Below are 15,194 nucleotides of genomic sequence, written 5' to 3' on the forward strand. Positions count from 1 at the left end.
TGGCCAAACAGTTATATTTTTGTTTCATCAGACCAGAGGACATTTCTCCAAAAAGTATGATCTTTGTCCCCATTTGCAGTTGCAAACCGTAGTCTGGCTTTTTTTTATGGTGGTTTTGGAGCAGTGGCTTCTTCCTTGCTGAGCGGCCTTTCAGGTTATGTCGATATATGTATAGGACTTGTTATACTGTGGATTTAGATACTTTTGTACCTGTTTCCTCCAGTATCTTCACAAGGTCCTTTGCTGTTGTTCTGGGATTGATTTGCACTTTTCGCACCAAAGTACGATCAACTCTAGGAGACAGAACACATCTCCTTCCTGAGCGGTATGACGGCTGCGTGGTCCCATGGTGTTTATACTTGCATAATATTGTTTATACAGATGAATGTGGTACCTTCAGGTGTTTGGAAATTGCTCACAAGGATGAACCAGACTTGTGGAGGTCTACAATTTTTTATCTGAGGTCTTGGCTGATTTCTTTTGATTTTCCCATGATGTCAAGCAGAGGCACTGAGTTTGAAGGTAGGCCTTGAAATACATCCACAGGTACACCTCCAATGGACTCAAATGATGTCACTTAGCCTTTCAGAAGCATCTAAAGCCATGACATCATTTTCTGGAATTTTCCAAGCTGTTTAAAGTCTTAACCGACTTTCCAAAACTATTGTTTGTTTAACAAGAAATCTGTGGACTGGTTGAAAAACGAGTTTTAAATGATTCCAACCTAAGTGTATGTAAACTTCTGACTTCAACTGTATCACTGTCTGCAACATTGATTAGTCAAATTTGTCTCGACATATGCACCTACTTATACATTTTAAACAAGCCTAGGTTGTAGCAACCTCATGATGGGTAGGCCTATATGGCAAATTCATGTATTATTCAGTAGCCTAAACATATCGATGTTACATTAAGCTGGGTGAATGGAATATGAATGACAGTCATCCAATATGCTGTAACAGAAATGTGTCCATCCTCCTTAATCTTAATCGGCACTGACTGCCACTGGAAATTGACAAGTGTCCATGACCCCTCTTGCTGCCACCACATATAAACCCTCATCTCCCATTAACGTGTACATCCATCCAACCATCTCACTTTCAGCTTGTCAATAGGGCCCGTTCCCAGTGAGCGCCGTCATCAATCGAGGTATCAATACCGAAATACCACAGTGACCCAGACAATCAATGCCCACCTCGGGGAGAAAGAGGGCACCAAAATGCATCAATGAGAGTGATCGGCCCCAAGTCAGGCACGGACAGCGCTATTGATAAGACCATTTCCACCTGTAGGGATGGGAGCGCGTGAGCCGGAGAGGGCCGCATCTGAATTCAATACCCTCAGCAGCTTCGAGTGAGCTCCAGAAAGACACGGATGAACGGAGATACGTGCCTCGACTGATCATAAGAGCAGCCGGTCCAGAACGAAGAATCTTCTCTCTGTTTCTCCTCCAATTTCCCCATAACTTTTCAATCACATCTTGTGGCATAAAACAACGGTACGTATGCTTATACAATGACTGCCTTTTTTTGTGTATTTTAAAGTAGGTTATGTATTCTTTACCATCTCTGGAGTGAGCATTGTGCACAGGGCCTATCTGCTGCTTTTGCCGTTTTCTGGGTTGAACTTCACATTTCATGGTGTGAGAGAAGTAGTCAAGGTTTAACGTCAAGATTCTAAATCTGATTTGGGCCGTATTAAATTATATTGATCCCAATGTGCGGTATAAAGCGTTGTCTCCGAGTTAACACCCAAACATCGGCCCACGCACTCCTGTCTCAGAGGGAATAGTGCTCAGAAGCAATGGGACATACTATCTAAACGTGTGACAAGGAAGCCGCCCAATGGTAGCCTTGTGTAAGCGCAGCACAAGCCCGGTAGTGAGCGTAGACCAATTACCGGTATATATACCTGTGGTGCGCGGGTCAGCTGTTTGGTCATCCGCAACCGTGGGACTATTATAAAATGACAATCTGAGGCCAGCTATAGCCTGCAATCAAAGACGGAGAAACGATTATTTCACAGGGGGTGCAGGATTTTTTTGGGCATGATTTAGATATATTTCGGCTTAGAATTTCCGACATTTTGGTAGGCTGTGTGTTAGTCAATTTAGATACATCATTGTTAGTCTATAATTAGATGCACGCAGCTTCTCTGCTGTTACTCTAGAATACGAAATAAAACCCTTGCTCACCAGAATAAATCCATAGAATGAATGCTTCAATCTAGTTGACATCGGTCAAATTTTCTCTGTCATCTTCTTTTGCTGAGAAAAGACGTTTAGGGACCTTGACACATTTTTAATCACCCCCTCAAATACATCAACAATAAAAGTAAAACATTTTCTGTGCAAAATGTCCTGAATACATCAGTTTGACCGGTTGTAAGGAAATACAAAGCTCTGTAAATGACCCAACATGTTTCGGATAAGATTTCAGTTTGGCTTGGAAGCATATTTGATGTGGTTGAAATACTATCAGCTTTTATGATGCTGATAAAGATAGCACCTCTACAGATGGTATCTAACTGAGCATTTGCATTCTCAAGATGCTTAAATAAAAATCATATTTCTCCACACCTCTTCCTGAGTAAACATTTAGCCTACATTTGGTGTATAATTTTACTGCAAGAAATGCTGAATTCTGATGTAGTTCAAATTAAGGCTATCTGAAAGATTAAAGACCTACACTCAAGTGTCCAGATTTTTAACCCACATGAACTGTAAACTACAGATACCTTGATGTGCCATAGGCCTATTTGAGGTCTTGTGACTGTCGAATTCGTATAGTACCTCACAATCATCACACATAACATCGCCGGCACTGCTATCATCCTCTTTCACCACTTCACCAAATCTTTCCCAAACATTACTTTTCTGATCCTCCCTTCTCTTTATTTGAAACTCTCCTTTTGCAGCTTTTCTCTTATTGAATTTAAACTCTGACCAGTAGAGGCTCCTCAGTGGAGGAAGGGAAGGACCATCCTCCTCAGTGAATTTCATACAAGTAAAATAGTGAAACATAGAAAAAAAGTTGTCAACAAATAATTCACAAAGACACACTGTTTTGCAATGAAGCTCTACAGTAGCCTCAACACCCTTATCTGGGGTAGCATCATGGTGTAGCCAGAGGACAGCTAGTTTCCATCCTCCTCTGGGTACATTGACTTTAATACAAAACCTAGGAGGCTCATGGTTCTCACCCCCTTCCATAGTCTTACACAGTAATTATGACAACTTCCGGAGGAAGTCCCTAAACATCCTCCATCCTATCAGAGCTCTTGCAGTATGAACTGACATGCTGTCCACCCAATCAAAGGATCAGAGAATTAACCTAGTACTGAAAGCATAAGCTACAGCTACCTAAGCACTGCAGTACATACAATGTGTTGAGTAGTTGACTCAAAGACAGACAATAGTTGAACAGTTTTGAACAAATTAATTTCTTCAAAAATGAAGGAGAAGCAAGAGAGAGAGACAGCAAGAGAGTTGTTAAGTTGTCTTTTTTTCATTTTCACTTACTTAGCGAACTAATACAGCTAGCTAGTTTAGCTCAAAGAGAGAGTGGTGTTATGTCAGCTAGCTGGCTATGGCTATCCAACACTGGAACTCTTCCAAGTCACGGTAAGCTTTTGGTTTTATGAATTTCTTGCCACCGGAGCCTGCCGGTGTAACTGCTAAACTGCTTGTTATACACTAAACTGCATGATTGGAACAGGTTTACTAACATGTTAGTTCTAGTAGCTATGTTGACCATGAAGTTCGCTAATATGGTGACAAGGAAGTAGGCTGTGTGTAGTGGTTATTGGTTGTGGTAGTTTTATTTTTTTTGCCTGTTCACAGACAGCTGTTGTGTTGTGCAATTAATCCACAAGTGAAGGGAAAAGGTAATAGGAGGAGAGCGCGTAGATGTGAGAAGGAATTATACAACAGGGAAAGTGTATGTGGCTGCTATGAAAGTGAACTGTGCTTGCAGGTGATTTTATCCAATAGAAACTCTCGTTTGCAACTGTTGGGACTAATGATTTCACCCGAGATCAGCTAGATGCCGGCAAGAGTGTGCAAGGCCGTATTGAATGTGTCACTGTCTGTCACCTTGATTACTAAAACTTTTCTCTCAACCGGTGCACCTACGTTATAAACTTTCATTTGTATGCTAGGGTATAGCAGCCTCATGATGGGTAATAGGGAAAATGTTAGTATCATGTAGTAGCCTAAACCTATTGATGTTACATTGGGTGAATGGAATATGAACAGAAAGGGAAAGGGGGATACCTAGTCAGTTGTACAACTGAATGCCTTCAACTGAAATATGTTTTCCACATTTAACCCAACCCCTCTGAATCAGAGAGGTGAATGACAGTCATCCAATATGCTGAAACAAAAATGATCTTATCTTAAATGGCACCGGCCGCCACTGACTCCAACATTGTCCCTTTTTGTCTCAGTGGATTGACATGAACTGTTTCTGCCTGTTACCAACAGCATTTGGCGATTGGCTTGTAGGCTATTAGGGCATGTACAGTTAGGCCCTAAAGCTTATGCACTAATGCCAGATAGCCTCAAATGATGAAAGAACACCCTCAATGTAGCCTATAGATATCAATTGCACAATAATGATACATTTACGGATTTTTGAAAGGTATTGTTTTCTCTTTATTCAACCTGCCCGCCAGCCAACCGCCCTTCACCCACACAATATTTAATGACCTTAAACCTGGCTGCCCAGCATATAAAACAATGGGTTATGAGTCAACCTGTGCATCACTAATATATAAATCATTGGTGTGTAGGTCAACAGATGGGTAGGTATCTGCTGTTTTCCTTTTGAATGTGGTCAAATACATGTACTTTACTCTCAAAATATAACTATACTGAACAAAAATATAAACGCACCATGCAACCATTTTACAGAGTTACAGTTCATATAAATAAACCAGTCAATTGAAATACATTCATTAGGCCCTAATCTATGGATTTCACACGACTGGACAGGGGTGCAGCCATGGGTGGGCCTGGGAGGGCATAGGGCACACCCACTTGGGAGCCAGGCCCACCCTCTGGGAAGTCAGTCCCAGCCAATCAGAAGGAGTTTTTCCCCATAAAAGGGCAGAAATACTCCTCAGTTTCATCAGCTGTCCGGTTGATTTGTCTCAGATGATTCTGCAGGTGAAGGAGCCGAATGTGGCGGTCCTGGCCTGGCTTGGTTACACGTGCTCTGCGGTTGTGTGGCCGGTTGGACAAAAAGCCAAATTCTCTAAAACGACATTGGAGGCTTATGGTAGAGAAATTAACCTTCAATGCTCTGGCAACAGCTCTGGTGGACATTCCTGAGTCAGAATGCCAATTGTGCGCTCCCTCAAAATGTAGACATCTGTGGCATTGTGTTGTGTGACAAAACTGTACATTTAAGAGTGGCCTTTTATTGTATCCAGCACAAGGTGCAACTGTAATTATCATGCTGTTTAATCAGTTTCTTGATATGCCACACCTGTCAATTGGATGGATTATCTTGGCAAAGGAGAAATGCTCACGAACAGGGATGTAAAATTTGAGGAAAATAAGCTTTTTGTGCGTATAGAACAATTCCGGGATCTTTTATTTCAGCTCATTAAAACATGGGACCAACTTTACATGTTGTGTTTATATTTTTGTTCGGTATACATTCGATCTAAATTATTTTCCTGCTGATAAGTGGTCTAGGAAGAGACCTTAGCATCACTGTCCTTGTCTCTCTTTGTGATTACTTGATTGGTTGAAACCAAAATGATTAAGTCCTATCCAGACCTCCAAAAATGAGGAGGGGAGTACTAGACACCACCTCTATTCTAACCAAGTCCCTATACCCTGATCATTAATGCGATGGTGGCTCCATCTCAAGGTCATCAAACCATCCACGGCTCTCCCTTGACACCCCCTAAAGGTCAGAGGTCAGTCTTGCTGTGTGCTCATGGGGCTGCCCTTTTCAGTCCCAATCAGCAGCTCTTTTTCCCAGCGCCAGAATGAAGAGACGCATGACAAAGGTCATAGAAATGGATTTACTTTGCATTTGACTGGATGAAAAGGTCAGAGGAAGGGCACCCCAAAATGGCACACAACCCTGCAACCTCACGGGAACTAGGGGAATTGCTGTGCCACTGTGACCTCTAAACAGACCCATCATAGGAAGAGACCAGTAGTGGAAAATGTACCAAATGGTCATACTTGAGTAAAAGTAAAGATACCTTAATAGAAAATGACTCAAATAAAAGTGAGTCACCCAGTGAAATACTACTTGAGTAAAAGTCAAAAAGTATTTGGTTTTAAATATACTTAAGTATCAAAAATAAAAGTAGAAATCATTTCAAATGATATTAAGCAAACCAGACGGCACTATTTTCTTGTTTTACATTTTTTTTATGGATAGCCAGGGGCACACTCCAACACATCCTTTACAAACGAAGCATGTGTGTTTAGTGAGTCTGACAGATCAGAGGCAGTAGAGATGACCAGGGTGATCTGTTGATAAATGTGTGAATTGGACCATGTTCCTGTCCTGCTAAGTATTCAAAATGTAACGAGTACTTTTGGGTGTCAGGGAAAATGTATGGCGTAAAAAGTACATTATTTTCTTTAGGAAGGTAGTGAAGCAAAAGTAGTCAAAAAATATAAATAGTAAAGTACATAGTAAAAGCTACTCTAGTGTTCTAGGCAGTTTTCATTGGGAAAGGTCACTAGAAGATGATAATGATTAAATACCTGTCAACTGTAGAAAACGACTTACTCAGGCCCAATGAGGTCCATAAGGCCATCAATGACGCCGGCTTCTCCAGCGAACTCGACACTGGGCAGTTTTCTGAATTCCAGGAGTAGCCAGCCTTTCTGTGGAAATAAGTTGTGTTAATTCCTTTCATTCATTCGTCCATTAATTTCCAGAAAGCCGTGGATGGTTTGATGAGTCGGTGGGTTTGCACAGACAGACAGGAGGCAGGTTTTTACAAGATTGATTTATTAACTATAATACAGGTCATGTAAGGCCTTGCTGTATACACCATTCCTATTGAGACAAATTACCATACTCTTATCAAATAATGACAGCATTTTTTCTGTTTATTTTTGTACTTTTTTCTCTCCAATCTTTTATACAGGTTAAATTTTTTTCCATCATTAAATTTTTTTAATCTTCTTGTCTTTAAATACTGAGAGTGGTCGAGCCCCCTCCCTTGCCTGGGCAAAAAATCATGCACTATACTGGGCTGGTCTCTTCACCATTCACAAAATTGTTTAAAAAAAACGTTTATTTTTTATTTTTTTTTATTATTCAAAGAAAAAAAGAAAAACAATTCTATCACCATTGACTAAAGGGCAAAGTGTTAGACCCCCTAACATACAGATAAACAACCATTTGAATATAGTTTGCTTGTTTCTCATTTTAACTTAACAGACCACCTGTCACCATTGTTGCAAAGAATAGAAGAAAAAGAAAAGTGACGGAGCCACAAGATCGCAGAACAAACGTCACATTTTTAATTACCATTGTTTTTTTAGCCTCCATTTGTCGCTTTGCCTCATCTCTCCCCCACCCTTTTTTTGCACAGTCTTTGGCTGCCTCACAATCTGTTCAGTATTAACACATTGATATACACAGGGAATGCCACTGACCGGCATTCAAAAGTACCAAAGTTTGCCCCCCCCCCCCTCCCATCTCCCAAATAATGATCCCATTCACATCTCTCTCTCTCTCCCTCTCTCACTCTCCATCTGTGAAAAGTAAACCTATAGCTAGCTAAGGGGATAACTGTGTTCAGGTCCAGGTCACATTAAGTGGGGGTAATGACCGCGAGGAGAAATGCAGTCTCCACTGTAAGCCACGTGGTCTTTGTTTAGGGTCGAGTTACACTGACGTCTGGCTACTACTGACAGCTCAAATGACATCAGTCCTTAACACAGACACACCAACATGTCATATAGGTTGTGTATACTGTGTATACTGACGGGAGATCATTGGGTCGTCGTCAGGGTATAACTTCAGTGATTGGCAGGGAGGCCTGTCAGTCAAGACGATGGGAACTGGAGAGACGTGGAGACAGGCATGAGTGTGTAAAGCCGAGGGTCAAAATGAAACAAATTACATGACCTTGGTTTCACTCTTTCTAATGTGTGCGGGGACACACACACACACACACACACACTAACGATCAAACAGGTTTCTATGACAACCACAGACAGAACCATGGAATTCCGCAGTCATCAACACAGATGAATAGACTGTCTGTTCTGCTCCATCCCGGAGCGTCTCTCTGGACCAGGGAACAGAGCCGTGTCAAAAGAGGGCAGGGATACCAAGCGGTGCCAACCAGGAAGTGGGATACCAATAAACATAGGATGGCACTGAGGGACTATCAACACCAATGGCTGCGTTTCAATACTCTAAACTTGCTTCCTCATCTCCTTTCCTTCGTGTGCATCCCTGTCACACTCAGCTGAATGGATGTGAACAGCTATCCTGAGCCAGCCTCAGTACAAAAACACATGACTACACATCACCAAGTACTGCCAACTAGCAGTTGCACAGCTGGACACTAGACTAGTCACTGGACTGTATGCATCATGGACAGCTGACACGAACATCTATGTTGTCATACACTTCCTCAACACCGCACTCTGGAGAGTATATATCTGTATCAAAGTGCTGGCTGCCTAGCAACACAACAGATATGATCACCCACAGACTAATCTCAATGCAGTTCAAATGGCTTTCATCGTATAGACTCTCCATCTATGTTATATACAAATAATTCCTATTGGGCTCAATATGTCCATTTGACTTGACATTCAACAGATAAATATGGGGGATTTGTGCATGTAGAAAGATCTGTTACACACAAGGAGGGGGGGATAGGGTTCCACCCATGCAGTGGTGGGTGAGGTCATAGCTGCAGTAACTATGTTGTCCACCAGATGGCAATGGTGTGTTCTCAGAGAGGTGGCTACATGACTTCACAACGCATTAGACATGGTGAGAAAGTGTTGTCGCACTTCTCACTAAAGAGACTCCCAAAAGTGCTCTGCAGTCTCTCAATCTCAATAAACTTCAGAGAGCTCTACACTAATGATTCTCCCGCTCTCTACCATATTAGAAGCATGTGCACGCACACACACACACACACACACACACACACACACACGCACACGCACACACACACACACACACACACACACACACACACAGGTCATGCTCCCATGTCTCTCCAGGCTTCCAAACCCCTCATGGGTAACAGGAGGAAGAGGGAATTCCCTGCCACCACTTCCCAATGCCTCCTGGGATCCTTAAGGGAATCGTTATGGCTGTTCCTCTCTGCATTCCGTGTCGAAGAGCCCTAGATGCTTTTCAGAGTCCAGAGTCCCATAAAGTGCATCCCTGAATCCCACCCCTTCCTTATCTATCCTAATTCTCCCTGCCAGTTATTCCCGCCCCTTCACAGAAAGCAGAAGGGCTAATGAGAAGTAAGCATGGACATCTGACAGGAGGGACTTGCTATGTGAGAGTGCATTCTGATCGGTCAGTCATCAACGGGAACACTCTCCAAAACTGATCCACAGTTTGAAAATCTAAATGGAAGCATAGGGGGGAAAGAGAAAGGAAGGGTGGAACAACATTAAACATCCGGAAAGAAATGGGAGTAAAGATATCCTCTTTAATCAACAGAAAAACAACAGTCTTCCAGGGGGCATGGGGTCAGAGAAGACAGAAAGGAACGGAGGAGGTCTCCCAAGATGCCGAGGGTGTGAGAGCACCCAAAGTTCCGTGCTCCAGCCTCCCTGCAGATCCAGTCAGTTGAGTCTTTTGTTCTTGGCGTTATCTCTGGTTGTAATGGACACTGAAGCGGAGGAGGTGGGGGTTTAGGAATGAGTCTATTGAAGTGGAAGCTAGTCCATGTGGGAGAGGCGAAGCCTGCCTCTAGTCCATTTCCTGGTAACAATGGTCAAATAAACGCTGAGAAGCTACTGGTTAGGTCCTCCCTCCACATTGACCCAGGATCAACCTGGGGGGGACAGGGCAGTCGCTGGCAATCCACAGCCCCATCGCGGTGAGTGGTGGTGAGGCAAGGAAGGTGGGGCACTGGGGAGTCCAGCTAGAAGGTCCATATAGTTCATGTTCTTCCCACACTTCCCCCAAAGATACCCTGCCTAGCTACGGTCAGAAGTTCTGAAGTTTTTATTATGTTTGGGGAGGGACATGACACTTGGTGTTTCCCTGGGTGTTACTCCCTCACTGAGCCCAAATGACACGGGCTGGCGACACAGGGGTGTCCCGGGCGAGGCTCCAGTGGGAGGGCAGCAGAGTGTGTGTGGAGGGGGAGGTACTCTCTAAGGCAGTGGAGAAGGGGGCAGAAGAAGTGGTAGAGAAGAGTCAAGAGACTACAGTGGTATGGGAGGACAAGTCGTGGCTCTTGTGGCTCAAAAGTTTCTCTTTTCCACCCCCTCCCCTGAGTCATGTGTGTGTGTGTATATCTTTAAACGCAATGGGGGTTGGATAACCCCCTCTCCCAACAGTTTTTCCCTATATGTACTGCATCTCACTCACCTGCTCATCTTCTCTTTTGCTTTCCCTGTCCCTAAAACTCACTCTCTTCTCTATCCCTCCATATTTCTCACCACCCCTTCAAAATCTCTCCCACTTAACGTTCTTCTCTCACCGCCCCCCCTCATACCTCCCTCTGAATCTCAAACTCTTTGCATCCCCCCCCGCTAATCTCTTTATTTCCTTCCATCCCTGGCTCACAGCATGTGTTGTTCCGTGGGGGTGATGGGGGTGCAGGGGGGGCAGCAGGGCCTGGATGGGGGACTGGGGGGTGTGTGGCGGGGACATCTGGGTATGGGGCGGCCCGTAGTGGGGGATGACGGGCGGTGTGGCGGGCATAACGTAAGGGGCCGGGGAGGGTGTGAGGGACGGAGAGCTGTAGGCCAAGGAGGAGTAGGCCGAGGTTCCCCCGTGGGAGGAGAGGGTGGCGGTGGGGGAGGCGTGCCCGCTAGGGGTGTCAGACAGGGGCTGATTGTAGAAGAAGAAAGCACACTGGTGGATGAAGGACTCGATGATTGTCTGGTAGGTCCGCGTGGCCGTCAGGGCGTCCATTGTTGTGAAGTCGGGCCGCATCAGAGTGGGCCAAAAACAGATGGACAGATTCTCACTGGTCATCAGGTTCAAACGGTTATTCTGGCTCACCCTGAGGGGGAGAGAGAGAGAGAGAGAGAGAGAGAGAGAGAGAGAGAGAGAAAGGGTTAAGGGAGAGACAGACAGGGAGAGAGATAGAAAACACAACGTAAATTGTTCAAGGAATCATAAAGTGACATCATCTAGAAATCTAAACTCTGCCGTGTTTGTGCCTCGACTGAATTTAAAGCTGACTCAATGGAGCCAGGGGTGTAGCGGGCAGGGTGGAAGGTCAAAGGTCGCAGGGTGGATGACTGTTACTGTAGTCAGTGCGGCCGTCACAGCTCTGTCACCTAAGCCACTCACTTGTTCAAGTGATTGATGACGTATTTGAAGACGTCATAGTTTTCCCTGGGGAAACGGCGCAGGATGTCCTTCATGGCGTGAACCCGCTGATCCCTGTCGTTGAGCTCTGATTCGGCGACAGGAGACAGGAGAGGTCAGAGAGAAAGAATGAAAGCACATGAATGCACACACACAACCAGAGAAAGGTCCCACACATGCAGGGACAGGGAGGGGGAAGCATGGCACACACTGACACAAACTGAAATCACAGCTGAGAGTCAGCGTTGACTTAACAAAGCATAGCAGTGATCACACACACACACAGTTATAAACCCATACACACACGAACACACATAGGTCCTCTGAGTGTGCTGAGCCCAATGGTAGGAGTGAGTCAGACAAGCTGATATCAGCACTCCAACACAGCCTGTCTTGTGTGTCTCCATGTGAGCGAGGCAGAGTCACACACACACAACACACACACAGCCTTTCACATGTTATCCAGCTCCTTCAAAACCCAGTTGTGTTCACTTCTTCTGCCTTCTACAGTCATACACAGAGTTCTGCAATCCATCCCGTAAGTGTTTCTTTTCTAACTAGTCTTTAAACGGTGTGTTTGTCGTGTCTCTCTCCTGCTGCAGGCTGCAGGGTTTTGTCAGGGCTTTGTCATGGCTCAAGGGCCTGGCACACACAATCCGCTCACTGAGTGACGGTCGCCCTCCAGAGTCCAGGTACATCTCTGGGCCGCGACGCTACACCTTAAATCTCCACGACGACGGATTACAAAACGCAATAGGAGTGACAGACCGGAGAGGAAAGAAGTGCACTTGTTAATCTGACATTCTGTATCATTTTGTTTGTCTTTCTTCACAGGAAATGTATGCGTCTTCCATTGGAGGCTCCTCAAAGAGGGAAGGGGAGGACCATCCTACACAGTGAATTTCATAAAAATAAAATAGTGAAACATTAAGGGATCTTTTTTAGATAAAACTATACTAAATATATTCCCTTCACCAAATCATTTTTTAAAACACACTATTTTGAAGGGCTATAGTAGCATCAGCACTCTATAGGGTAGCACTGTGGTGTACCCGGAGGACAGCTATCTTCCGTCCTCCTCTGGGTGCATTGACTTCAGTACAAAACCTTGGAGGCTTGTGGTTCTCACCCCCTTCCATAGACTTACACAGTAATTATGACAACTTCCGGAAGACGTCCTCCAACCTATCAGAGCTCTTGCATCATGAACTGACATGTTGTCCACCCAATCAAAGGATCAGAGAATTAATCTAGTACTCAAATCATAACTACAGCTAGCCAGCACTGCATAAAATGTAGTCGACTCAAAGAGAGAGAAAGACAATAGTTGAATAGTTTTGAACAAATTCATTTATTAAAAAATGGAAGGAGAAGCAAGAGAGAGATAGCTATATTGAGTTGTATTTCTTTTCACTGACTTAGCGAGTGAATGCAGCTAGCTAGTTTAGCCTACACAAACAACCGTCTCAAACAGAGAGGGAAACTGTTAGCTAGCTTGCTATAGCTATCCAACACTGGAACTCGTCCAAGTCAAGGTAAGCTTTTGGTTTTATTAATTTATTGCCACCGGGGCCCACCGGTGTAACTGATAAAATGCTTGCTGCTGACTGTACACTGTACTGCATGACTGTAGCGGGTTTACAAATGTGTTAGTTCTAGTAGCTATGCTGACCACTCCGTTAATATGGTGACAACAATGTAGGCCGCTGTGTGTAGTGGTTAGCGGTTTGGCTTGGAAAGTTTTTTCTCTCTCCTGGTCACAGACTGCTGATGTGTTTGCGCACTGAAGTCCACAAGCGAAGGGAGATGGTGAGAGGAGGAAGGCAGGTAGATGCGAGACGGAAGTGTACAACGAGCAAAGTGATCATGCTGTTTGTATGTGGCTGCTATGAAAGGGAACTTTGTTTGCGCGTGATCAGGGGTGTGTTCATTCCGCTGATTTTTTTTTTTCTTAAACGGAAGCAAACGGAATGAAACTGGGATAAACGTACCTGAATATGTCCAACAGAAACTCTTGTTTACAAGAGTTGGACTAATGTTTGCACTCTAGACCAGCTAGATGCAGGCAAGAGTGTGCAAGGCGGGATTGAATGCGTCAATGTCTGTTACCTTGATTACTCACATTTCTCTCCACCTGTGCACCTACGTTGTAAACTTTCCTTCATAGGTTGTGGCAACCTCATGATGGGTATAGGGGGAAAATGTTTTATCATGTAGTCGCCTAAACCTACATACGTTACATTGAGCTGGGTGAATGGAATATGAATGACAGTCACCCAGTATGCTGTAATAGAAATAAGGCCATGCTCATAAAAAAAGTGTCCTCCATCTTAAAAGGCACTGGTTTCTTCATAGAGACCAAGTAGGTTAAGCAAGAACAACCCTAATCCATTCTCTCTCCCCCCCTCTCTCCCCAAACCTCTTTGCCCAGCCACAGCCCCCAACCCCCCCCCACCACCACACACACACACACACACACACCCCAGCCCCATGTCTTACTGAAGGCCTCCACCAGTTCAATCTGATGGCTGTAGGGCACCAGGGGTTCAGGAAGCTCAGAGAAGAAGGCCTTCATGGCCCCAGCCACCGTGTTGATGGTGAAGTCCTTCTCCACCAGGTCCAGGTTATGGTCTAGCAGGGAGACAGAGAGCGAGGGAGAGACAGAGAGCGAGGGAGAGACAGAGAGAGGGGATTTGTTAGAATAAGACATGGACGAGACCTCTGATTTAGGATACGATCTGCAAGACACAACATTATGAAACACACACACACACACAAAAAAAGTCTGCCTTAAACTCATCCGTTTTACTGCTATAGTATCACCCCACCTGGTGATAGACTAAAATACCCGAATAAACAAACCCCAACACTAGCGCGCAAAGTCCTGCATAACGGGGTAAGCAGGTAGAAGGAACTGCGCCCAATTGGCTGCGGCTTCTCAGTGAGTCTCTCTTATTCAGTGTGTCAGCTCAGCATAAGGGACCGCGTGGGAGAGAGTGGGAACAAAGTTTGCGGCACCAGAAGCAAACTGATGATTAAAACGATACACCAAGAGGAATCGCAGGCGACCCCTGCCCCGCTGACACGGGCTTGTTGTACAAAACACAGAGAAAGAGAAGGAGTGTGAGAGAAGGAAGGGAGAGAAGGATAAGAAAATGAGACTATCCAGAAACCCTTCTCGGATTACTCTCTCCCATCTATGACAAACGTAGAGAAAGAGATCTAGGGAGATGGGGGGGGATTGACAGTGGCAGAGAGTTAGATAGACTGCGATGGTGAGGGGTTAGCAAGGAAGGATGAAAAAGAGATGGAAAAAAAGAGGACCCGTGGAGTGTATAACAGAACAGCTTCAGTGATAACACTGGTCCCAAGTCAGTTCTGACCCAGTAATGCCTAGTGCTCTACGGTTCAGACCGGTTCCCAGACCAGGCCAGGCCTCAGAGTGAGCTCCAGATCTCAGTGCTCCTAAAGCCCGGCTCAGATACAACAGCCGACGTGAGGAGGGACGAGACAAAACTGGCCAGGAGACGAGCGGTTGAGACTGTTTCCATGGTAACAGCGGCTCAATGACTCGCTACAACTTTGAGACAGCGTTTCCACTTGTCGTAGCACGGTGTTGTAGAAAACATGTATCATGAAATACATGCATCAGAAACCGGGCGCCTTTTGTGACTTGTC

General features: G+C 44.8%; 1 protein-coding gene across 1 annotated transcript in view; it reads right to left on the reverse strand.

Annotated features, from left to right (window-relative positions):
• Positions 1–7,481: 7,481 nt before the first annotated feature.
• Positions 7,482–15,194, reverse strand: part of LOC115137078 (rho GTPase-activating protein 35-like) — an 81,558-nt gene continuing 73,845 nt past the window's right edge. The window contains exons 5-7 of the mRNA XM_029673110.2: positions 14,016–14,147; positions 11,499–11,604; positions 7,482–11,205 (exon numbers count right to left, since the gene is read on the reverse strand). Of these exons, the coding sequence (XP_029528970.2) occupies positions 10,674–11,205; positions 11,499–11,604; positions 14,016–14,147 (770 nt within the window). The 3' untranslated portion in view covers positions 7,482–10,673. The remainder of the gene's footprint in view (positions 11,206–11,498; positions 11,605–14,015; positions 14,148–15,194) is intronic.

Source organism: Oncorhynchus nerka, linkage group LG11, assembly GCF_034236695.1.
Source record: "Oncorhynchus nerka isolate Pitt River linkage group LG11, Oner_Uvic_2.0, whole genome shotgun sequence".
Lineage (NCBI taxonomy): Eukaryota > Metazoa > Chordata > Actinopteri > Salmoniformes > Salmonidae > Oncorhynchus > Oncorhynchus nerka.